Source organism: Carettochelys insculpta, chromosome 5 (assembly GCF_033958435.1).
Source record: "Carettochelys insculpta isolate YL-2023 chromosome 5, ASM3395843v1, whole genome shotgun sequence".
Taxonomy (NCBI): Eukaryota; Metazoa; Chordata; order Testudines; family Carettochelyidae; genus Carettochelys; species Carettochelys insculpta.
Window position 1 is genome coordinate 49,861,072 of NC_134141.1, and position 26,388 is coordinate 49,887,459.

The window sequence follows — 26,388 nt, forward strand, 5'->3', positions numbered from 1 at the left end:
GCTTATTGTAGCTGTTCTTGTCAGAAAGCTCAGTGTAACACATTATAGATTTAGGTTTTATAACAAGCAATTTACTGCAATACAGATTAAAGTGGCTATATTTTTATCTGTGTTTGGGGTTAAATACAATTCTCATCCAACTCTTAGCTCAAAAACAAGGAATGTAGAGTTGAGGCACTACAAATATGTACCCTAACTAAGGAAAAGGATTAACTTCTGTCATAGGATCTTTTTGCTCTGTAGCATAACATTCGGGGTTTTTGTCATGCCATGTGGGATAATACACATACACACACACACAGAGCTATCATTTCCCTGCACCCTGAGCTACCCCCAGCCCACACACAGCCCCTAGCTTTTCCTCTTTCTATATCCTGAGCTAGTCTCTCCCTGCATCCTGAGCTGTTTTCAAATTTTTTCAGCTGAGACCTCCTTGAGGTTTTAGTTTTGCCTCCTACCCACCACAACCCCCTTGAGTGTAATTTTTAGTTGTGCCTCCCACCTACCACAACCAAGACAGGCTGGGTGAATCAGGGTGGAGGTGGTACTCCTTCCCTCATCCTGCTACATGGAGCTGGTTTGAATCCTGCTGGTTCCTGCCCCAATAAGAGAAGTCATATTACTTATCTGAGGGCCCCCTCAGCCCAACCCTTATGGCTTTCCCTTCTCCCACTAAACCCCAGAGTTTTTATAGCATGTTGGAGGGGGCAGCATAGTTCTGATTAATTGCCATTGAACTTACTCAGTTAGAGCAATTTTGCCCAGTGTCCCATTTTACCATAGGGAAATATAGTCCCCCTATAAACACTTTATTTTTGTAGGTAACACATGAACTAAAGCTGGAGGTCATGCAGTAATATGTAAACCTGTGCAAACTCTACCTTTGCTTTTCCTTCTGATATTTTAGGCTTTATAAATAGTGACAAATGGAGGCCAATGAAAATCATTTCATCTACAATTGTGACAGAGATTCCAGTTGTGACCATGTTTGATTTTCAGCGAAATAGTAAGCTTGCATAAAAGACTGAGTTCTGACATTAGTGTACAGAAACTAGCTTTAGGACTAGTAACAGAGAGGTAGCCATGTTCAACTTTATTTTGTTAGCTTTCGGACTGGCAGCGTACTCAGGAAAGAAGCTGAAGGAATGTTATGAGGTCAAGGATGAACAAGCTTGACGGAGCTATGTGTAGGATAGGACTGTACAGCTGAAGCCCAAACAGTAAAGTGTATATCTAAAATAACGTGTAACCCTCATAAAAAATTTTTCATCCAGCGATCTCAAAGCAATTGCCAACAAAGGGTAATCGGCATGGTTCTTATTTTATAGATGTGGAAACCGAGGCACAGGTGTGATAGTTTGCCTGTGGTTATGTATCAATAACACAGACAGATGTATAACCCAGGTTTTCTGACTCCTTGTGAGGTGTCCCCTATATTATACTAGATTGCTTCCCAAGGTATGTAAGAAGTTGTTTGTAGTACATTACTTTTCTTATTCACTGGTTAATCTTATTTTCAAAACAATATTGCTTGGGAAAGGGGGTGAAAATACTCATTTCTATTTCAAATATTTTTTTCTGTTCAGTCCTCCAATTTAAGAACGAACTGTTTGCTTTAGCCGCTGGTAAGATTTAGCTTGTCTGTATCAGTATTAGTGGGGTAATTGTCCTACCTTCTGATTCCTTGCTGACCACAAAACTTGAACCCAAATTGGCCCTAAAGCAGCAGGAAAAGCAAAACCTGTTTCTTCTTCATTCTGTGTGGTATTTACAGTTTTTTATATGAGCAAAGTGTGTTCCGAACAGGCGTTAATTGTTGTCAGTTACAAATACCACAGCCGGAAAGAGAACTAGCAGTTTCTTTTGTTTGTAATGAAGGACAAGCAGAGCCACAAACTGAAGATTTAAATGAGACAAAGAATTTGTAAATAATAGAGAGAAGGAATTCTAAATTGATATAACCACACGCTGACTGCCTTACTAGTCTGGAATGCATTGTTGAGGTGATGTGGTATGGTTTACATGAGGAGAGCTCAGTTTTGTCTACTGCTGCAAATAGAAGGATAGAAAAAAATTTACTGGCATGTATGTACGCAGAGAAGTCTAGCAAAGCACTGTAAAACTGTCAGTCCTCCAGCATTATTCCTTCCGCGCTCCCCCGTCCTTTCCAGGTAAAAAGAGTTGAAGGATTTGCTGACCCAAAAACTTACTGAACATTGAAAGTGCACCAGTAATCCCTTCCCTAACAGAGCTGAAAGCCTGGACACTGCAGGATGCTGCTGGAATGCCCCTATCACAAGGACTCATCCTTTATACAAACAGCCCTGATGCTCCTGTGCAACTATTCAAGTCTAAGTTACTAAGGCTGACAGCAGACAAACCATACAGGACCCATGGAAGGGGGACAAAGACTCCCAATAAATTTCCGGTGGTTTCACGGAACAGCTGCTTCAGTACATACTACCATTAAACTTCAGCCACATAGATTACTGCTGTTTTTTTAAGGTTACTTGATAGACAGGTAATTTTTGGTATCATTTCTGGCCATAGATTTTTGAAAAATAAAAATTTAAAAAACCAGAAGTAAAAGAAAAATTTCTGCTCTCCTCTATATTGTTATAGATCCAAAGTAATTCCACCAACTTGAGCTAAATTGCTTTGGATTTGTGTGGGTGTAACTGAGAGCAAAATTCTGTGGCAGAGTAGCAAAAAGATCTTTACAAATATGCAGAAATTAGCTTTTTTTCTGTCATTCTCTACATAAGAATAAGGAAGAAACAGTTTTGTAAGCAGGTTGGCTTCAAAATTATTGTTATGGCAAAAGGGCTTACAGTGTAAACCATTGGGATCAGTGATGTGTAAGTATCAAGTGTTGAACTCACCACTGAAATAAAGTCCCTATGCGGTAGCCACATCCAGAGTTGCAAGGGATATTAATTGTGTTAAAACCAAAAGCAGTCAAGTAGCACTTTAAAGACTAGCAAAATAGTTTCTTAGGTGAGCTTTCGTGGGACAGACCCACTTCTTCAGACCATAGCCAGACCAGAACAGACTCAATATTTAAGACACACAGAACCAAAAACAGTAAGCAAGGAGGAGAAATCAGAAAAAGATAATCAAGGTGAGCAAATCAGAGAGTGGAGGGGTGGCAGGGAAGGTCAAGAATTAGATTGAGCCAAGTATGCAGACGAGCCCCTTGGCTCAATCTAATTCTTGACCTTCCCCCCCACCCCTCCACTCTCTGATTTGCTCACCTTGATTATCTTTTTCTGATTTGTCCTCCTTGCTTACTGTTTTTGGTTCTCTGTGTCTTAAATATTGAGTCTGTTCTGGTCTGGCTATGGTCTGAAGAAGTGGGTCTGTCCCACGAAAGCTCACCTAAGAAACTATTTTGCTAGTCTTTAAAGTGCTACTTGACTGCTTTTTGTTTTGATAGTGTATAGGCTAGCACAGCTTCCTCTCTGTTACTATTCTACACGGGTTAAGGCTCTCTCCTTTGTATGGCAACTGTAGCTCTGATATTCCTTGGCACTGTAGAGCACCTTCATTAAAGGAGGATACATTTCCAAGCCGACCTTTTCAGCCCATGTTATCTCTATGAACATGGGAGGCAGGTATCAGAGACAGGAGGAGAAAATGCCTTCCCAAGCTGTCAGGCATAGCTCTGGCCACACGCTGTCCCCATCCTTTACCCCAGCTTTGGAGTGACTCCCTCCAGTCCCACAAGGATGTCCAAGCTTCAGCTGCGCTGAGGCCGGGGCTGCCTGCCTTCACCCTACCCCAGGGCTGGGGAGGCTGGGGCTATATGCCACTCACATTCCCAGGGAAGCTGAGGCCAAGTGCCTCTTGCTGGAGAGGTACTGGGGCCTACCCTTTCAATGGAGGGCAGGACTTGGCTCCCACAGGGAGAAAGAGGATGCTGATTTATCTTCCAAGCAGGAAACTGACTTTGAGGTCCTCAAATTCCACCTCTGCTCCATAATTAGGCGATATTATTCAAAAAAAGAAATGTTTTCCTGCGCCAGGCTTTATGCTGTTCCTTGATGTCATTGTCGTTCTGAGTGGTGCGGCCAGTGCTATGAGGCAGAGATCTCCTATTCCACTGTCATTGTTATGATCAGGTATTTGTTGTCTTTACCCTAGTGTAACATTTCAAAGTGCTGTCTGTGCCCTGTTAGGCAAGGGTGGCAGCAACTGAATATGAAAGATGTCTTATAATGCAAAACAGTCAATTAATTAGAAAACTTCTTACATTAATGGTGAGGCTAATTAATTTCACTCCTTTGAAGAAATCACTGATTACTTCTGGAAAATGTCAGATAATCCCAATAGCAAATTACAGGTAATTTAACACAAGATCACTGTATTTAGCATGGTAACATGGCAGCTGTGCGTTGTGTTGACATCTCAGACCATTGGATGGGATTTAGAAGCATGACTTGGTGGGGAAGGGCTTATTCACTGCACTGCAGCCTTGTTCCTCTGGATGAAGCATTTGTATTTCCAGAGTACAGCCACTTGCATGGAATTTGGAGAGAGGGGTACAGGGCGTGGGGTGGGGCGGGAGGGACAAGGAGTTTGGAGGAAGTATCAGGAAATCTGTGTGCCCGTGGCTGGAATGGTTGCTGGAGCTGCAGCATCTCTGTGGTTTTACTCATCTACCTGTAGTTCAGGGGAAATATTGTGCATGACAGATGATTGACTTATTCCATTTATGAGCAAGAAAAATACGACTGATCTTGCAAACTCTTCGGTGCAGGCAGATGACCTGTTAACTTCAATTGGCCGGCTCAAAATGGCAGACTTGTTCAGAGGCACAAGTATTTACATTACTGGTCTCATGGTAGGGTGTCAGGCTGCTTCCCTCTTTTGCCTCTTTTTCACTTTCAGTGGAAATCAGAGATCTGGGAAGAATTCTATCAGTAGGCCTCAGTGGGAGGTCTGTGACAGAACAAGCAGGGGGTGACAAGGTGCCACCACATTGAAGCCACAGTAGAAATGCTCACGATTGGGCAGTATGATTCTGACCTAACCTCACAGCTTCAGAAGCCTCAGTTCCTATCAGCACCTGACGTGCACATACACAGTCTTTATGTCTCTTAGACATTTCAGCTGCGCTGCCGCCCCAAATCCACAGATGCAGGGATTACACCTGTTATTGCTCCTACCTTCAGGCACATTTTTGTGCATCACCATATCAGTGCATATACTTGAGGAGCTTGCCCTTTAACTTTTCAAAGAGTCTAGAAACCATTGTGCAGGGTATTTTTGAAGTCTGAAGTGATTTAGTTTGCAGCTGTTGTGATTTAGTTTTATAGGTGGATATGATTTTCCATGGAGATAATAACCTTGTCTCCTAAAACTGTGTTTGAAGTAAAGTGGCTAGAACACTGGCAAAAGATGTACTGTATATATAATTAGTATTACTTTGTTTTGTAGTCAAGAGTTCAACAGTATCTGTGTGAGTTGCTGGGGATTGTGTCACTGATTCCCATTCCTGTGGCTAAAATCTATCTGCATGACAATTTTTGTGTTCAAATTGTATCAAATTACAGTAGCTTTTTAACTGCAAACCTGGAATGACTTAATTTTAGACCAGTATTTTTCACTTACAGTGTCTAAATACATAATAATTTGGTATCCTTATAGCAAGTACACGACTGACTGATATCATGCTTAGCTGAAGATACATTATAGGGAATTGCTGTGGCCTGTTCACATAGCTATAATATCCATGTCAAATCATCCACTGAAATCTTTCTTCAGAGGAGATCAAATGTGGTCATAGTGACAAACTGTCAACAAAACACATTTTGTATGCACATGCTCCACAAGATTTGTTGACAAAACTGGGGTTTTGTCAGCAAAACTTGCTAGTGTAGCTGTAGCCCATAAGAATAAAGAAACCAGGCATAGAATGATAGAATCATGGGGTTGGAAGGGAACTCAGGAGGTCATCTAGTCCAGCCCCCAGCTTCAAGCAGGATCAATCCCATATAAGTCATCCCAGCCAGGACCTTGTCAAACCGGGACTTAAAAACTTCTAGGGATGGGTAATCCACCACCTCTCTAGGCAACACAATCCAGAGCTTCACCACACTCCTGGTGAAGAAGTTTTCCTAATATCCAGCCTACTCTTCTCATTCTATAGCTTCAGACCATTGCTCCTTGTTCTTCCATCTGTCACCACTGAGAACAATTACTTTCCATCCTCTTTAGAGCAACCCTTCAGGAATTTGAAGGCTTTTATTAAATCACCCCTCAGTCTTCTCTTCTGTAAACTAAATAAGCCCAAGGGATCAAGGTACTTGAGGCCAAAACTGTCTCAACTGTAAAAGTAGAGCTTTAAAATGGTTTACCTCAGCTGAGAATCTGTCCCATGGCCTTCATACATGTATTCAAGTGGAATGAAGGACAAAGTGAGTAGGCTCAGAAAAATGAGATTGTCCATGAGCATGAATATATTTGAAAACCTGATGGCCAGAGTTATTGTTTTTTGTTTCCAATAGTGTCTGCCTTGTTGCTAGGTGGACCATACCTGTCATTCCATGGAGATACCATAATATGACTCCCAAGAAGTTATTTCTAAGAACAAGGCACCACACGGGATTAGATATTCTCTAGCACTGAAATGTCATGTGGAGACATGCCAAATGTTTCTCAAGTAGTTGGGTGGGCAGTGCTTTATTCCCATACTTCAATTGTTTTATCACTTAAGGACAGGATTTTAGAAAGTGCTCATTGTGGTCATTCTTCTGTCAATGAATTCAATGGCAAAACTCCATTGACTTCAGGAAGAGGAGTTAGGCCTACCTGAGTATGTTTGAAAATCCCACCTGGAATGCCCACAGGCCAGGCAGTGATCATCTCAAGGCTGCCTGTGTGTTTGTGCTTGCTGTCCTGTTGGCAGACGTGGGAGATGCCTGAAAAGCCCTTTTGCTGACACCATCTGAGCAGCTCTCCCCTATCCCTGCTGTGCTGGCTGTGAGGATTGGAGGGGCTGAGTACACAGTCAAGAGAAGCGTTGCTGACTCAGAGCCTCCAGCAGCAACAGATACTAGTCCATGAAGTGGAATCCTAGCTGTTACTGCTTGTCCCCTTTCCTGTCAGTAGTTTAGTGTGACTGGCACTTTTTGCACAAACAGAGGGCCATATAGACCATATAATATGTAGTAGTAATATAATATGTAATATAGAGGTCCACATAATATGTAGTTTTTAATGCAAAATTAGAATTTAGAATCAATTTTTGGATTTGGATATCACAAAGAACAAACTGATAATATTCTGTAGTTGTGTGAGGGAAAGAGGCGATGCGCTTAACCTTAGGCCAATGGGAAAGCACCAAGCCACCACTCAGCTGCTCAGTAATGTCTTGGAATGTGATGAGGGCATGAATGGCAGGCTGGAAGTTCTAGAGCTCTTTTCCATTCCCAGTGTTCAATAATCTGCAGACTGTGCAAATCCTCACTGGGCAGATAAGTGAGAAGAAGTAGGGATTGATGATTATTTTTGTACCATTAATAAACTATAACATTTGGTCACCTGAAATGATCCTTCCCTTCCTTAATGCACTTAAAGAGGTTCTTCCATAGACTCTTAAGGGGGAATTACACAACCCAGAGATATTCATCAAGTGCAATTGTTTTGTGTATTGAGAGTTCTGAAATTCTTCAGGGAACAATTATTATAGAACATCAACGTTTTTAAAAAGCTATTCTTCCATTAATGTTTATCTATGCATGCATGGATAGGTGTCCATATAGTCTGAGACTGTCCTTTGCTGCTCTTTATTCATATATGTAGTCTCACTGAAATCAAGTTTGAATGTGTATCTTGAATAAAACAAGAAGGCTTTGACTCCATTTATAAATCTTGAGTCCCAGCTAAAATATATAGTTTCATGCTTTCAAGCAGTGTGTCGCTGCGACTATGAAAGGTCTGTGTATGGAAGACAGTTCCTGTTTTCCCAAAATGCCAGGTGTTTTCTCCTACCACTTAGGAGATGATGAGAGCATCACAGCAAAGTTTTTAATTTAATTCAGGATGGGGGAACTGATATAACCTTTACCCCTAAAATCTGATACCCTCCGGTCATACCTCAGGCTCCCATTTTGTGAAAGAGGATTGAAGGCATGGATCAAAGGTAATGGGGGGTCTAAATATTGGATTCTTTTTCTTGAAATTGTCACTAAAAATCCAAGTTCCAGACAAACAAAAGGCACTTCAGGGAAACAGAAGTTTATATTTATATCATGTTTCCATGAATGAACCAGCGCCTGAAATTGACAGTTGAACCGTTAGGCTCACATACAGTATGCAAGTGTGTGTGTGTGTGTGTGTGTGTATTTCTGCTAATAAAACCCAGAATTCTCCTATAATTAGGAGTAGCAGGTGGTGAGGTCCTGAGCGTTGTGTACCACAAGCATGGGCTCACACCTGTTCCTTTCACAAAAATAGGAATGTGTGTGAGTCTATATATATATATTTCGCCTCAGGTTCTCTGTTTTTGCACACGATTCACCTAAGATGGAAACACAGAGTTTGATTGATATCAGCTTTAAACAAGCTGGGTTTTGCTATTTTCCTCCCCCCTTAACCAGACCTGTAAAGCAGTCCCAGGCTGTGGCTTCAGCAACCGGCAGAGTGAGGCCAGCTGAGTTGTGTAGACTCCCACAAAGGGTGTTTTGCTTCCGGCAGATGTCCCAGATACTAAGCCATTCAATTCCACCACAAAAATAGTTGCGTAAAATGTTGTGTGTTCTCTCTGACCTGACAGTGAGACGATTCTTCCGCTTAGCTGGGCTTGTGGAAATATCCAGAGTGAGCTGTGGCTTGTGTCCAGTAAACCTCTCTTCATGGTGCAGCAAAATGCCTATCTGTAAGAACAAGAAAGGGAAAAGCTTTGTGGTTCCTCTGCCCCTTTTTAATATTAAACTTTTAAACATTTGGGTCCATGTTCCCAACAGATTCTTCTTGCCAGAAGGGATGGAAGGAAGGAGACAGAGGGAAACTGGGTTTCTGATACACACATTTGGGGACTGTTGCAAATGTCTTCAGGAAAATGAGAACATAGCACCAGATTCTCATTGGAGGTAATTTGGCATAACACCAGTGACTGCTGTGCAGCTGTGCTGATTTTTGACCTCAGAGGATTTGGCCCAGGAAGAATTTTTGAAATTAAGCAGAGTAATTTGAATGGTATGTCATCAGATTATGAGGAGATAAAATGTAACAGCAAATATTCACCCCCCACACCAGACCTGGACAAATTTCTTGGAGCTAGAACACTGCTCAGTCTCTTCAACATTACTTTTTTTTTTTTTCCTATTTACTGGCTGTTTGCCATGTTTTTCCGGGGAGCAGAACTGTGTTAGTTTAACATGGATTTCCTAGGTATTCTGAGCACCTTTCTGGACAAATCATGTTCCCAGTTATCCCCAAATGCACACAAAAGAATTTATTCACATTGGTCAGTTAAAATATACTGGTCCCTGGCTTCCTAAAAATATTCTTCTCCTAATGTGGACCAGGCTTTCCAGGCTTCTTACTATATTTCATCTCACTTTATCTGAATTTCAGAACCCATCTCCCTCTCTCTTGCCTTAGGGACTGATTCTCCACTGCCCTGCACATACAATGTTATTAATATAGGTGCAAAAGGGGGTATGAAATCTACCACATTAGGCTGAACAAAATATAAATGTCTCCACATGATTCAAGCCAGTGAAGATTTGTGTTTCTTGCCTCCCATCTTCCTTGCTCTCATGTTTCCAGAACTCTGATAATCTTTCTCCATGTGGGTAAGCTCATCTCATTCCTTGGGCCATTTTCCAGCTGGGGCTCTGCACAGTTTTTTTAAACTGCCTTTCTCCACCCAACCGTAAACAAAGGGTATTACACTCAGCTCAAGCTCTTGTCTCTCAGGACCTCTCAAAGTGGGGACAAGTCTCCATTTTGCCAGAGTTTTATTTGGTTCAGAAATAGAGTGCCCTATAAGCAGAGCACATGGATGGCCACCCAGGAGAGAGATTCAGGTGCTGCCACAGCACCCAGAGCCAGCAGCACGTTTCTATTGGTGGTGCACAGCTGCACATGCCTAGGTGCGCATAACAAAATTTATTCCACCCATGGATAAAAATATTGGAGGGCTGTTCAAGAGTGGTGGTGGGAGGGACGGTAGAGGAAGACTTTATCATGGCTTGGCATCTACACCAATTCTTGGCCAACCTGGGGGTCAATTTGGCTGCTCTAGTTAGTATTGGTGTGCTCTAATTTCTCACTTTGTGGCACAGGTCCAGCCCCCTGCTCCTGCTATGCTGTGAAATAGAGCTGACTATGGAAATGTAATACATTTAATATTAATAATGTGGAAATACCACTGGCCTCGGCTCTGTGCACATTGGTGGACTGTGGGATGGGGGCCTAATCCAGCTGCATCTATACTAGTCATCACGGTTTTGGAATTAATAGTAATAGTAGTTATTAATTTTATTGTTCTGAGGCCCGGGCCAGAATGTGGCCCACATTTTGCTAGGTGCTGGACACACATAATGACAAGACAGTCTCTCCCCAGGGATCTTACAATTTAAGTACACAATGAGAGACAAAAAATGGACTAAACGCACAGACAGGGGACCCAAAACAGCAGCGAGGCACTGACTTCCTTCTTGTCTTCCCCTTTCTCATTTTTTGTGATTTTTAGAAAGGATTTTCAGAGCATTCAGTATTCATGGAAAGATACTAGCTTGAGAGCTGTCAAGATTGAAGCCCTCCGCTAATGTAAGACCCAGCGTAGAATAGTAATAGCAATGCAAGTTTACCTTCATTTACCCGCTATTTTACTTCAGCATTGGGTCTCCCTGCAGATGGGAGAATGTCAGACTTTATCCTCATTCACATCTCTATCTCTGTCTGAAAAGTTTACTTTCTCAGGCTCTGTTTGATGGTGGCTGCAGCCTTTGACTGCAGCCTCATTGGCAAAATAGTTTATTTTCAAAGGCATTGTGACTTTTCCTACCATTGAAGAAAACATAAAGAAATTGATGCTTTACAGTTTTCCTTTATGTTTCCTGATGGAAACGTATTTGTGTTTTAAAGCCCCCATAATGGCTAAATGAGCACTACTTCAACTTTTGGAAGACACAACAGATTGTTCACAAAGTAATATTCTTCCCTATGTACACTTGGTGCAAGACATCCACCTGCTGCAGACAGGGAGTTTTAAAATGTGAGCTAAATCACCTTGTATTATCTAAGCCAGACTATGCTCAAGGCTTATTAACTGGGAGGTTGTAAGTGGTTACTTTTCATGGAGTGCAAGGTGAGATGATGTAGCACAAGAGTAATGTAATACACCTGGCAGATGTAAAATTTTTAAGTAACATTATGTAAGAGCTTCCTAAGCAAGGTCAAAGCACTGTTTTTTGGACATTAATTGAGCCTTGATCTTTATGTATTGACAGTTGAAAATGTTGTTGTTTCCCATAGCTAGAGAAGAAATGCTGTCCATTCACTGACTTGTAGTTTAACATTCGTCTTTCCTCCTGTTATTTGAAATGAACCTTAAGAAGCTTGAAGTAACATTCTCCTGGATTCAAATGTGTCTGTCCCATCATGAGAAAAGTAGAAAAAAATACTAGCTTGAGAAAGGACATAAAGGGCCAGTTTCATGTTATGTAGGTGTATCTCTGGGTCCTGCATGGTTTCCTGTAAAGGTAATAGGTAGCAATCCATTAACACTGCATATAGATCTCCAGAAACTTGAAAACATCTACATTTTCTATAGGCTTAAATATTGGGACCAAACTGCTTGACTGTGTGAGTAAATTTCAAAATCCCATTGAAAATCAAATAGACCTGGGCTCCTTGGGCACTTCTGTAATTTGTATCTTACGTTATTTTTGTCGGTGTCTGTACTACTATGGTAAATATGAGGCATAAGGCACAAAGAGTTTAAGATATGCTTTTTTTAGGTTAGTGTTAAAAAAATGCCATGGGGTGTGTGCATATATAAAAAAAAAGCTGTTAGAACAACATGCACACGGCAGGACTTGTTGAAACAAGCACAAAACAAATCACTCATTAACAGATGAGTTCTGCAAATCGCGTAGGAGACAAGTACAGTTTTCATTACAGAGGGAACTAATATAAGGCCACTAGATCAAAATAGAAAACAGACCTGAGGAGCTAAATTCATTCCTGATGTAATTCCAAGGAAACAAGATTATACTTCGTGTGACTATTACTATATTATTAGTATTTTTTATTACCGTAATATACTATGGCATGCCATCTTTCTTAAAACTTTAGCTACAACCTTGTGAAGGCCAGTCTGGAATTTTTTAACTGTTTCTCTGTACCTCAAACAAAAGGTATATCCACTGCGCACTTGTGTAGTTAATGCTGTGCCTACAGATTGATGGGACACCATAGGTCAAGTTCAACTCTAACTTATGCCCCTGCTAGCCCATTTAAAATAATGGGGAAGCATGGTGCAAGTATTGTCCTGCCTACTCATCCTGTGTCTGAAGGGTCTATCATCCAGCTGCAAAATATTTACTATGGACGTTTCAGCCTGTGGGAAACTTACCTATCTTCCTGCCAGAAATATCCATATTGCGTAGAGTGTGACTGAAAAAGAAAAACATTTCAAGCAAATAATTGCAGAATTTTTGTCTCAGCTCACAATGAGTTATCCCTTTTTCATAACTGTCACAAACATGCAGCCATGTTCCTAATGCTATAAATTGCCTGTGCTGATTACATTGGTGCTACTCCTGTAACCCCTTTATTCACAATACTAACTTTTAGTTGCTAGACATTATTCTGAGTACCACCCAAAATAACACTTGCTCATCTGAGATGGATTCTTTCAAGCGAGCATGGACATTCTACCAAGAGAGAGGCAATTGATCATGCAACCCATATGACTTAATAAACATCTGTAGTCTTCCCATAATCACACTGTATACTCCTCATATGATATCTCAGATCTTTCTTGATATAGTTGCCTTGTTTGTTGCTTTTGCCTTGTTTTCTCATCATTGAAACTATTCTTGCAACAAAATGTGCCTATTTTGAGATTATTTTTTCTAAGTTCACAAATTTTCCTATAAGTATTTTGACAGATGATTAAATTCCCTAAATTGGAAGCAATAAGACTCCTAGAAGTCTTGAAGATGATAAAGTAGCTAGAAAATGAGGAGTTTCAATATTTACTATTTGAAGAGAAATTGGTGTCCAGAATGAGGTGTGTGAAGAGCTATAATGATGTGCAAGGTTCGTGCTGGCTTTCCGCTCTGGGAAAGTTCTTGGGAAACAAAGTTTTTCCTGATCCCAGATACAACCAATACAAACCAAAATCAGCATAGACTGAACCTCTCTAATCTGTCACTCTCTCATCTGGCAACTTCCGTAATCCAGCATGATTTTAGTTAGCCCGATGTCCACTCATCAGGGGTGTGTCCAAGTTTCTCATGGTCCCATAAAGTTTGCTGACAGCTGCCAGTCCTGGATCTTTGTGTTCTGTGCCATTATTTAGCTGTAATTTATCCCTAAATGTCTTCTAAGAGCCCAGTAAGAAGCGGAAGTGCTGATAATGCTGCTAGACAATAGTGACCTCCTGTGGTGCAGCAAATTCTCATGTTTGGCACCGATCAAGTCCTGAGGGTGCTGGATGAGAGAGGTTCACCCTGAAAAACCAAGATTCTTAAGAACAGTTCACTTCAGTGTCAGCAATTTCTGTTGCTGTCTACTACAATGGAGACTTCATCTTCATTAGGATCCCTATAGTGAGTTAAAATCGTAAGTTTACTACTTCTAAAAATAGTGAGAAGCATGAAAAAAATGATTTAAGTGTTCAGATTTAATAACTGTATAGTGAAAACTGATTATTGTTTTCTTTTGGTCATGCTCCATAATCCTAGTATAAGCATTTGTAGACATTTATGTCTGTGAAACCAACAAAACCTGCAAATACATTTTCACATAACAAGTTGTAAACTCTACCCTTCATTCCGGCAGTCACAGATCATCTGGTTCCTTTTTGATCAAAGAAGTCTAACTCTCTGCTACTGCTCAACACATATAATCATCATTGTCATAATCATCAACAACCAAGGGCTCAACACCCATTCATGTCTGATGCCTCTTTCACTATTTGCTTCCACCTTTCCCTGGCCATTGTGGAGTGGCTTAGTCTCTGTAGACTAGCTCTGCACCAATCTACCTTATCATCACCCATTCTCTGTGGGGGCTGTCTCTCCTATTCAAACCGTCCATTATGCCGAATACCAGGGTTGTGATTTTTCATTTGCCATTCTGCAAATATGCCTGAATAGCTGTAACTTTAGTTGTATAACCTTTTTGTAGTACATTCTCTTTCAGCTGTATCTTCCTATACTATATAGTTCCTTGTAGGTGACCTTCAACATCCATCTTATTCTCAGGACCTTTCTATAACAACTCCTTTTGAAGGACAATGTTCTCTTCGAATCTTTCATTATCACCCATGTCTCACATCTACACAATATGCTGCTGAATACACACGTTTTCAAGATGCTCGGTTTCACTCCTAACCTACTTGGTTTGCTTTTCCAGATCTTATCCATCGCTTTCAAACTTGCTCTTGCTTTCACTATTCTCGTTATTTCCTTCTTAAGTCTAGATCATACATTATGTTGCTCCCCAGGTATGTGAACTTCTCGACATTCTCTGGTTCAATCCCATATACACTGATCTTTTCTATTTCCTTAACTCCAGATACTATTATTTTTAGTTTTATCCATGTTCATAATCAGGCTGTACCACTTCCCTTCCTTGTTTAGCACCTGCATTGTTTTCTCTAGCTTCTGCTCATTTTCCTCAATGATAACTATATCATCCACAAACCTCAAGTTGTTAATTCTTTTCCCATGCAACGATATCCCTTCTACCTCTTTCGTGATCTTATCCATCACTCTCTCTAGGTGCATGATGAAGATACTTGGTGATATCGGATCCTTATCTTGTACCTCTACTTGTTCTAAACCAACTTCCCAACTCTCTGCATATTCTCACTGCTGCCTCCACATTGTTACTGATAACCTTCAATGACTGTATCAGTCTGCTACCCACTCTATATGACTCCAACACTGCTCAAGTCACTTTCTGATCTATACTGTCAAATGCCTTCTGAAAATCAATGAAGCAAGTGTAGATGTTCTTGTTCTTTCATCGAGCCTTCTTCACTGTCAATCTTAGTGCCAATATCTGCGGTATGGTACTTCTATATTCCCTGAATCCCACTTGCTCATCTGCTAAATGTTCTTCTACCTGTAATCTTAGTCTCTCCATCAGTATCATCATCAGCACCTGGTTTAGATGACTTATTAGGTCAATTGTTCTGTACTTCCTTTCTTATGTATTGTCACTAGCATGGATCTTGTCCATTCTTCACGTGCCATCCCTTCTTTCCATGCTATTTCACATCGTCAGTATATTTCCTGAATCATGCATTGTCCTCCATATTTGATCATCTCTCCTGTAATCTCACCATTTCCAGAGCTCTTGTTCTTTCATTGTTTCATTTCTCTTTCTACTTCCTCCTTCAAAATATCAGTCTCACTGTTGATGCTCAGTGGAAATATCTCTTTCGGTTCTTTGATCAGTCTCTCTGAGACACTTGGGTCCAACTGTGATTTGTATAGATTGGAGCAATAGCTCATCCATTGCTGCACAATCCTCTCCTTGTTTGTGAGCACCTCATTGTTCTCATCTTTAATCATCATCTGCTTTGGCTGCCACTTCCTATTAATATTCCTAATCATTTTATACATCTCTCTGGTCTTACTTTCACTATAATACCTCTCTGTATCTTCACACTGTTTCTCTAACTATTTTGCCTTATCCCTTCTGGCCGCTTTCCTTACCTCACTGCATTTCACCCTATATTGCTGTTCTGCCCCCGTGGAAACATTCCTTCTGATCTGCAACACTCTCTTCTCTTGGACCAACTTCATTGTCTCCTGTGTAATTTACTTCTTATTGATATTCTCTTCTTCCGGAACAGTCTGCTCAATTACCTCTTCTATTGCCATGGCTATCCCTCCAACTATCTTATCTAGTTCTTTCTCTGTGGCCATGTTCTTGATATTCTCTTCGAGCTCTTCTCTGTATGCATTCCCTATTTCTTCCTTGCCTAGCCTTGCCACATCGCTTCTCTTCTTAAACTGTGTCTTTACACTTTATCTTGATGTTTGTGATCACTAAACTGTGGTCCAAATCTATATCTGCTTCTTGGAAAGTTCAGCTCTGCTGTACTGATGTTACCCATCTTCTTCTTATCAAAATCATATCTATCATGTTCTTGGACTTCCTGTCATTTGATTGCCATGTCCACTTCCTACAGTCCTTTTGTTGGAATCTCATGTTGCAGATCACCATCTCATGCCCATAGCAAACTCTAGCAGTTTCTTACCTTATTTGTTTCTTTCTCTGTATTCAGACATTCCCATGACTCTCTCCCAACCTTCGTTATCTGTTCCAAACTTCACATTCCAATCTTCTCCAGCATCTTTGTCAAGTCTGCATAGAATAGCTGAATCTCTCCCATTGTATTGTCCATTGTGGATCCATACACTTGAATGACTGAGATGTTGGATGGTTTTTCTTTGGATCTTGCTACCATCATTCTTATACTCGCCAATTTGTACCCTAATAATTCTCCCCTAGCTCTTTTGCTAAGAATGAATCCGACTCCTGCCTCATTCTCCGTTTCATTCCCGGACCAAAAGATATCGCAAACACACATCTTGTTGGAGTTGAAAGTTTTATTCTCTTTATATTTTGAATTTTAGGTTTAATGATGTAGCAATGTAAGGTAACATTAACACATTTAACATTTTATTGATTTTAGTGGTTAAGCTTTAATTGAATATATGCCGCTTTGTTTTAAAATTCGGTGAGTTTATTAGGTAAAGAGACAGACTTTTGGTATTATGTCTATGTTAATAAGATTAGAGGAACGTTGAAGTTTGAAGCCTTAATTCTTTTATTTATAATGCCTTTTGCACTGCTTTTCTCTGTGAGTCCTTGTAAGAATTGTTCACATGTGAAAGTAGGGTGTTGTAGTAGTATCTCTGTGTTGAGATAAAGGTGCAAAGTTTATCTCCAGAGCCAGATGGCCAAGATAATAGGGGCGAAGCATGGGTGAAGACAGACTTAACGGCGTTAGAGAAGGACCATCAGTGCAGACCCATGGTCAAGAACTGATCAGATTGGAACAGGCACCCAAAAGATGATTGATTTCAGGATGAGACTTTCGGAGATTCGGAGATTTTCTGAAATGATTGGCATTGAAAAGATAACACAACAGTCACAGACTGACCCAGCAGACTTCAACAGAGAAAAGGGTTATAAAAGCAGGGTGCTTTGCTATGGGACTTCAGGTTTGTCTTGATACCAACTCCAGGAGAGTATCGGATCACAACCGAGAAGGCCCTGCCCGGCCTCTGTGATCTATCTAGCTGGCCACTAAATTGATCCAGACTCTGGATTGGTAACTATAACATCATCTGGTGAGACAGTGTGCATGGTGTCTGTGTGTAAATGACTGAAAAGCATATGCTACTGCTGTATTCTCAATAAATGTCGCATACTACCTTTTCCTCTATAAAAGATCTTGTGTGCTTCGTTTAAGCATAACAATCTCTCTTGATGCTGTTCAATGCATCTCCACCAGTCCAAATATATTGCATCAGTATTTCTTCATCTCCTTCCACAGCAGCTCCAAATTTCCAGCTGCTCAGTTCAGATGTTCGATGTTTCAATTGATAGCGTATGTGTTAGTCATAATTTTCTTTCAGTAGCCAACTTATAGACCCAACCCAGATCACTTGATTGGTGTCACAGACCTTGTTTTTTTGGGCAATATCCAAGTCAGCATCTTTTATCATTTAGTCTTAGTGGCATCAGATTTCATTTGTATTGTTGTTTCTTGGTCAGCACATCATCATTCATCTAACCAACCCTTCTCCTTTATCCAGGCTTAGGACTGGCATAGAACCCCATGAGGCTTCATGGCGGAGTTAAACATATGTCATGTTTTTCATTTCTTGGTGGTTGGAGCGAATGTTACAGACTCTGTTCCCTAGATTTTTTTCTGAATTAATTTTTATCACTTGGACCCTGCTTCATAATTAATGAATATTGATTATGTTTTATGCTCACTAGTTCACTGGGTAGAATGCTGGTTAATATTTTATAATTAATGGTTGCACTCCTCTTTATACTGAGATCATCAAATTCTTTTTGCCATGTCAAAGGTGAGCAGAGTCTCACTTTAAATGAAACACATTGCCCTGGATGACTGTTCAGTGTAATTGTGGCCAGTCTGAAGCACATTCTCTCTGAAGTGAACTACACGTCTGAACTACCACCTTGCAGATTCCATTTAATAAAATTTCAAAGGAGCATCAGCCACCTCTCTATGTTCTCAGTAGCTGATACTGTAGAACAATGAGTTCAATAGACCTGCAAGGAAACAAGTCTCAGGAAACTGGTAATTGACAACATTTTTTTTTTTTATGGAGAGGAATGAACATAAACTCAGTTAATACACAGGCAAGAATGGACAATTCTTGATTTATTTCTGAAAGTTGATTGGCAGGCCACTTGAGGGAAACAAGGACAGCCAGAGAAGGTCATGTACCATGCACTGGTTTTCAAATGATGTTGGGATGGGGCTTTTTTGCTCATGGGGTTTAGCTCATGGTCTTTACCCTATGTTGCTACCTCAGTGTTTTTCTACCCAGAAAGTTCACTGTTTTAAGAAGCCACAAAGCAATGCTCTTTTTGTGACCCTTCTCAGGCTATGTTTACAGTATGAGATAAATTCAAATTCATTAAGATTGATTTAGTAACGCTCGATTTTATAAATTTGAATTTTACTATCCTCAACTCCCCATGTGCTCCTTGGAAGGTTGACTTATTTCTGCCACACTGAATTGGCAAACATCGACTGTTGCAGCAGTCAGAGCATTACAGGAACCTATCCCACACTTCCCTCATCCCCATAGCATTCTGGGTATGTTCACTGGTATTTTACATCATCTTCCCACATTGCATTGCCCTCATTTCCCTTTTTGTGGTCAGCAAATGTCTATTTTTCCAGGCGGAAGGAAGGAAAAGTACAGCATCAACAAAGATGGCAAAATCAACAGAAATCTCTTTCGTCTGTAGCTTAGTTATCAAGAATTTTATAAAAATTAGCAAGTGTATGTTTTCTCAACTGGCTGTCCATGCACGGTCTGTAGCCCCTCCCTTGATTGCATCAGATCCCTGAAAATAACACAGGGAGAATGAAAAACGTGAAGAGTTGATAGTAAAGTTTTTGAAAAAAGAGCGTTGCTGAAGGGAGGGAATCATAAAATCATTGGGTTGGAAGGGACTTCAGGAAGTCATCTAATCCAGCCCCATGCTTCCAGCAGGATCAGCTCCAACTAAGTCATCCCATCCAGGACTTGGTCAAACCGGGACTTAAACACCTCTAGAGGTGGAGATTCCACCACCTCTCTAGGCAATGCATTCCAGCACTTCACCATCCTTCTCGTGAAGTAGTTTTTCCTAATATCCAACCTAATTCTCTCTTTCTGTAACTTCAGGCCATTGCTCCTTGTTCTGCCATCCGTCACCACAGAGAACAGTTTCTCTCCATCCTCTTCAGTACTCCCCTTCAAGACATTGAAGGCTGCTATTAAATCACCTCCAGTCTTCTCTTCTGAAAACTAAACAAGCCAAAATCCCTAAGCCTCTCCTCATAGGTCATGTGCTCCAGCCCTTTACTCATTTTTGTTGCCCTCTGCTGAACCTGCTCCAGCACATCCATATCCTTTCTATTCTGGGGGGCTCGAAACTGGATGCAATATTCCAGATTTGGCTTCACCAGTGCCAAATTGAGGGGAACAACTTCTGTAGATCTGCTTGAAATGCTCCTCCTAATGCACCCCAATATGCCATTGTCCTTCTTGGCTACAAGGGCACACTGTTGACTCATATCCAGCCTTTCCTCCACCATAATCCCTAAGCCCCTTTTCCCTGTACTGCTGCTTAGCCAGTCGGTCCTCAGCTTATAACAATGCTTGGGATTCTTCCATCCCACGTGTAGGACTGTAGAGAGGACACTTCTCCTTGCTGAACTGCATCAGGTTTCTTTTGGCTCAGTCCGTCAATTTATCCAGGTCATTCTGGATCCTCTCTCTACTGTCCAATGGTCCCTGTAGCTTAATGTCATCTGAAAACTTGCTGAGGGTGAAATCCAGTCCCTCATCCAGGTCATTAATAAACATGTTGAATAATACTGGCCCCAGAACTGAGCCTTGGGGCACTCCACTTGTAACCGAACACCCTCCAGGTATTGAGCCATTGACGACTACCTGTTGGGCCCAAACATCAAGCCAGCTTTCTACCCATCTTATAGTCCATGTATCCAATCCATACTTCCTTAACTATGGGCAAGAATGTTGTGGAAAACTGTATCAAAAGCTTTGCTGAAGTTAAGGTATATCATATCCTCTGACTTCCCCATGACCACAAAGCCTGTTACCTCATCATAGAAGCTAATCAGATTGGTCAGGCATGATTTGCCCTTGGTGAAGCCATGTTGGCTACTCTTGATCATTTTCCCCTCATCTAAGTGCTCCAAAATGGATTCTTTGAGGATTCTCTAGATTATTTTCCCAGGGACTGAGGTAAGGCTGACTGGGCTATAGTTCCATGGATTATTCTTCTTTCCTTTTTTAAAGATGGCCACTACATTTGCTTTTTTCCAGTCATCTGGGATCTCTCCCAATCTCCAAGATTCTTCAAAGATAATTGCCAAAGGCTCAGCAATGAAGTCTGCTAATTCCCTCAGTACCCTTCGGTTCATTATGTCCAGACCAATGGATTTGCATACATCTGGTTTTCCTAGGTAACTCTTAACTCGTTCCTTCATCACAGAGGGCTGCCCTCCACCTTCCCATACTGCATTGTCTAACACGATAGTGTGGGGGTTGTCCTTGTCTGTGAAGACTGAGGCAAAAAAAGCACTGAGTACTTCAGCTTTTCTTACATCATCCATCACTGGGTTACCTCTCTCATCCAGTAACAGCCCCACACCTTCTCTGATAACCCTCTTTTTGTTAACATGCCTGTAGAAACCCTTGTTACCCTTCATGTCCCTTGCCAGCTGCAGTTCCATTTGTGCTTTCGCTTTCCTAATTACAGCCTGGCATTCTCTAGCCATATATTTATACTTCTCCTTAGCCAGATGTCCATGTTTCCACTTCTTATACACATCCTTTTTGAGTTTAAGCTAACCAAGGATTTCCCTGTTTAGTGAAGTTGGCTGCCTACCATATTTGCATTTCTTACTATGCAGCGGGATGGTTTATTTCTGTACCTTCAGTAAGACCTCTTTAAAATACTGCCAGTTCTCCTGAACACTCTTCCCCTTCATCTTCCTTTCCCAAGGGATCCTGCCCATCAGTTCTCTGGGAGTCGAAGTCTTCTCTTTTGAAATCAAGGATCTGTATTTTATTGCTCACCTTTCTTCCTTTTGTCAGGATACTGAAATCTACCATCTCATGGTCACTGCAGCCCAGGTTGCCAGCCACTTCTATTTCTCTTACTAGGTCTTCCTTGTTTGTGAGCAGCAGGTCAAGTTGTGCATGACCCCTGGTTGGTTCCATCAGCACTTGTACAAAGAAGTTATCCCCAACATTCTCCAAAAACTTCCTGGTTTCTTCGACCATTTCTTGTCTGTGTGCTGCTGTGCTGATCTCCCAACAAACGTCTGGATGATTAAAGTCTCTCATGAGAACTAGGGCCTTCAATATGGAAGCTTCTCTTAGCTGTCTGAAGAAATCCTCATCTACCTCATCTCCGTGATCTGGTGGTCTACAGCAGACATCAACTACTATGTCACCTCTGTTGCTTCCACCTCTAAAACTTAACCCTAAGACACTCAACTGTTTTTTTCCCTGTTTATATTGGAGCTCTGAGCAATCATACTGCTACCTCACATAGAGCACAACTCCTCCTCTTTTTCTCCCCGTCTGTTCTTCCTAAATAGTTTATACCCTTCTGTGACCTTGCTCCAGTTATGCAAATCATCCCACAAAGTCTCTGTTATTCCAACTACCTCACACTTCTTTGACTGTGCCAGGGCCTCTTATTCTTCCTATTTTTTTCCCCAGGCTTCTTGCATTTTTTTGCAAGCACCTTAGAGAAGTGAATAATTGATCCACTTTCTCCTCTTCATCCAGGAATCCTACTTTGTTGTTCCCCACTTACCTCAGGACTTGTGTCTCCATCCCCTGATGAACCTAGTTTAAAGCCCTCCTCACTAGGTTGGCAGGCCTGCCAGCAAAGATGCTCTTTCCTTTCGTTGTTAGGTGGACCCCATCTCTTCCCAGCAGTCCTTGTTCCTGAAATAGAATCCCATGGTTGAAGAAACCAAATCCTCCTCTGTGACACCACCTACACAACCACATATTTACCTCAGTGATTCAATGATCCCTTCCCGGACCCCTTCCTTCCACAGGGAGGATGGATGAGACCACCACTTGGGCTCCATATTCCTTGATCTTTCATCTGAGGGTTAAGTAATCTGCAGTGATCTTGTAAAGGTTGCTCTTGACTGTATCATTAGTCCCTACATGGAGAAGTAGGAAGGGGTAATAGTCTTCAGGCTTGAAGATTTTTGGAAGAGACTCCGTGACATCCTGGATTCTAGCTTCTGGTAAGCAGCAAACTTGCCTGGATTCTAGGTCTGCACAGCAGATGGTTGATTATGTCCCTCTAAGGAGGAAGTCCCCGACCACCCTCACCTTTCTTCTCCTCTTAGGGGTGGTAGTCATAGTACCCCCATCCCTAGGACCCCTGTGTAGACAAGCTGTGCATGAGCGAAAAGCAGCACTTTCGAAGTGTCACGGCTGGCAGCACGCTAATGAGGCACTGAATATTCATTTCAGCACCTCATTAGTATTCTCCGAGTTGGCCATTAGCATGGCTATTTCGAAGTTTTTCCTATGTGTAGACATAGCCAATAGGTATTCTCAATCTTACCTCCATTTTACAAATTACTTTTTCCGGTGATTAAGATTACATTTAATTACATTTAATTTAGATTAAATTGGATTAAAATGATGCTAATTGAGATTTTATTTAAATGAAATTAATATTTATGTTCAAATTAATTTAACAGATTAAATTTGTATTAAGATAAAATTAGAATGCAAATTAAATTTGATTTCATTCAAATTAGATTGACTAAATTAAATTGAAATAAGTTTCAGATAAATTCAGTTTACATTTGCATAATAGTAAAATAATTTTTTAGATTAGAGTACATAAAAGTGATTTTAATTTAGATTAAATCTTAATTAGATTACATTTAAATTCATATCAAGGATTCTATTTGGATTAAATTAAGATTAGATGAGTTTTGATGGGCTGCTCAGGTTGCAAGCACTTAAAAGGGAAATGTTGCGTTTGGTATAAACATTTCTCATCCTTCAACCCAGTTCCCCAAATGCCACTACAGGTTGAACCTCTCTTGTCCGCACCCAAGGTCTTGACCGGTGCTGGATGAGAGAATTTGCCAGATGATGGGAGGTCAACATTTTCTAGTACACTATTGACACGTGCACATTTTACTGGGCTCGTAGAAGATGGTTAGGGGTAAATTACAGATAAATAACAAGCACAGGACACTCAGAGCCAGAACCGGTGGCTGTAAACAAACTTTATGGGACCACGGTGAATTTGGCCACACCTATGATAAGTGGTCATCTGACTAACTAAAATCATGCCAGATTATGGAGTTTGCTGGACAAGAGAGTTCTGGATTAGAGAAGTTCAGCTTGTATGTACTGCTTTTAACCTTCTCCTGGTAACACTGATGTCAGAGTTCAGGTGGGTGGGGCAAGTGATGACATCAGAATCCATTGATGAGGCCACAATAGAAGACTTAGCTTAAATGCCCAGTTTCTGGTGCTGCTGGTTTAAAGTATGTGACCTCCTCCCAGAAGACACACAGAACAAACAGAGAAAGGAATATCTGTCTACTCAGGTTAGACCAGACTTTGGATAAGGAATTAGCATTAGCTGGAAAAGGATCAATTTTAATTTTAGCAATCCCCTGGAATAAATTCAGTAAGGTCTTTTGGGTTTTCAGTTGAGTGCCTCAGGATTTACCTGTGGGGGGGAATTTTGGTTCTTCCTTTAGAGTTCAGGATGCACTGGGGGCCCCTCAGCCCTGATGAAACTTGAAGGACAAAACCAGAGGGTAAAGGGACATGGGGGTAGCTATAACGATAGATATTTTAAAAAGTCTGAGGGGACTAGACTCTCAAATCCCCTTTACAATTTTTGTGTGTCCAACTTCCATGTACTACTTTGAAAATCCTGGCATGGTTCATACATTTTTCTTTCTCAAGCTTAAATACCATAGGCCTGAGGTTGACAATTAACGGAATATTGACAGAGAGTCAGAGGTGGCTAAAGAGCTATAACTGGGGAATTAGGGAGAGGCAAGTTTTGATTGATCTGCGTTTGATTCTAAGCCCAGCTAAAGACTTTCAAATCTGCCCAAGTCTCCATTTAATGTTAATAGAAATTGGACATCCTAATCGCTGAGGCAGTTTTCAAAAGCTCAGCCTTCACGTCTCCATACCTTTTGGAAGCGGGCCAATGGTCCCACTAGTCTGGGGAACTTTCCTGACTTCTATACTACCCCGGTGAAGTGGACCAGCGAAAGGATCTGACTCCTTTCTTCTTTAACCTAACGGTCTCCCTGGCCCTGAGGGCTCCCTTTCCACTTCTCTGAGCAGCAGAGTCCTTGAAATCCCAACAAGGTTGGGCCCAGGTTTCCTGGGGCTGAACCCCCAACATCGTAGTCAAAGAGGGCAGGGGCTAGGGCGTCCCCACTCCAGGGAGCTCTCTTCACAGTGGATGCTTTCCTGAGCCACTGATCACCTCATACAGTTCAAAGTGAATACAATTTATTACACAGCAGCTGATTAAAAAAGAAAAGAATAAGGAAAAATGAGAAAGGTTAAAAGAGAACACAGCCCCTCTCTGTGGCACGGGGATGTCACAACCAGCAGTCTTCTGAATGTAAGCAAAGTTCACAGCCTGTTCCTCTTAAATCCCAGGGCTCTCTCTCTCAGGCTCTGGCTGTGCTGCGGAGGTAGGGCTGCAGGTTGAACATGCTTGCTCAGGCAGTGACCACAGGACTTCAGGCTCTAAGTGACAGGGCCCCTCTCCCAGTTGGAGTTACAATCCCTAAACTGGATGTCCTAATCACTGAGGCAACTTTCAAAAACACAGCCTTCATTTCTCAATACCTTAGTTCCCCATCTGTAAAACGGGACTAATTAGCTCCCTCAGAGGCTAAATTCAGGGATATGGTGAGAGCCGGATACTATGGGGTTAGGGGCCTAAATGGATAGCTATGGTTTAGATCTCCTAAAGTCATTCCTCGGAGGGTGAAGGGAGGAGGAAAAAAGCAGACAACGCAGGTTGCATCCTTGGGTGGAATCCCAAGGTTTGCATAATGCTGGAAGTCTGACTATGGGTGTAATTTTCAAAGCTGTTCAGAGGATTTAGGTGTCCCATTTCTATACATTTTACTAGAATACTACCGACATACTCCTTCCACCCAAAGCCCAGCTCTTTCCAGACACCCAGCTCCTAAATTCCTGCTGTCTTTGTGCAAATATCACCATCACTCCAGTTGCAGGGTGAAGAGCATGTAGTGGTCATGTCTTGCTGGGAAGTCCATCCTGTCAGCTTCCTCCGTCTCTCTCCCCAGCCTCAAGATGTCAGAACTGGAGACAGCCTTCAGTAAATTCGCTGTGTACGGTGACACAGCTGCCACTGGCAAGGATATGACGGGCAAGAATTTCTCCAAGATGCTGAAGGATTGTGGTGTGATGGATGGGAAGGCAGTGACCAGCACTGACGTCGATATTGTATTCAACAAAGTCAAGTGAGCAGGGAATGGTGATGAGATGGGAGGAGAAGGGAAAACAAGAGGGGAGAAGAGTTGGGTTGGAGTGTGAATGTTCTGGACATTTTGCTGTCACGGCATCCCCTAGCCCTGGGGTAACTGCTTGTGACTGCTTCCCTCTCACTGCAGGACTAAAGGCGCTCGTACCATCAACTTTGCTGAATTCCAGCAGGCCATGAAGGAGCTGTGCGGCAAGAGGTTCAAGGGCAAATCTCCTGAGGAGGCACTGCAAGCTGTATACGCACTGATGGAGGGCAAGGAGCCAGCCAACGTGGGTGTAACAGTGAGTACCAGATCTCCCGAGGATGTCCCAAACCCTGTTTGCCTCCCTTCCCTGCCAGAGCACCATATCT

At 41.6% G+C, this 26,388-nt stretch overlaps 1 protein-coding gene across 8 annotated transcripts in view; it reads left to right on the forward strand.

The window, feature by feature from the left end:
• LOC142013544 (tubulin polymerization-promoting protein family member 2-like) overlaps window positions 1-26,388 on the forward strand; it is a 142,662-nt gene that overhangs the window by 115,733 nt on the left and 541 nt on the right. For all 8 annotated transcript variants that reach the window (XM_074995052.1, XM_074995054.1, XM_074995051.1 and 5 more), the window contains 2 exons: window positions 25,838-26,014; window positions 26,165-26,318. In XM_074995052.1, coding sequence (XP_074851153.1) covers window positions 25,838-26,014; window positions 26,165-26,318 — 331 coding nt within the window. The remainder of the gene's footprint in view (window positions 1-25,837; window positions 26,015-26,164; window positions 26,319-26,388) is intronic.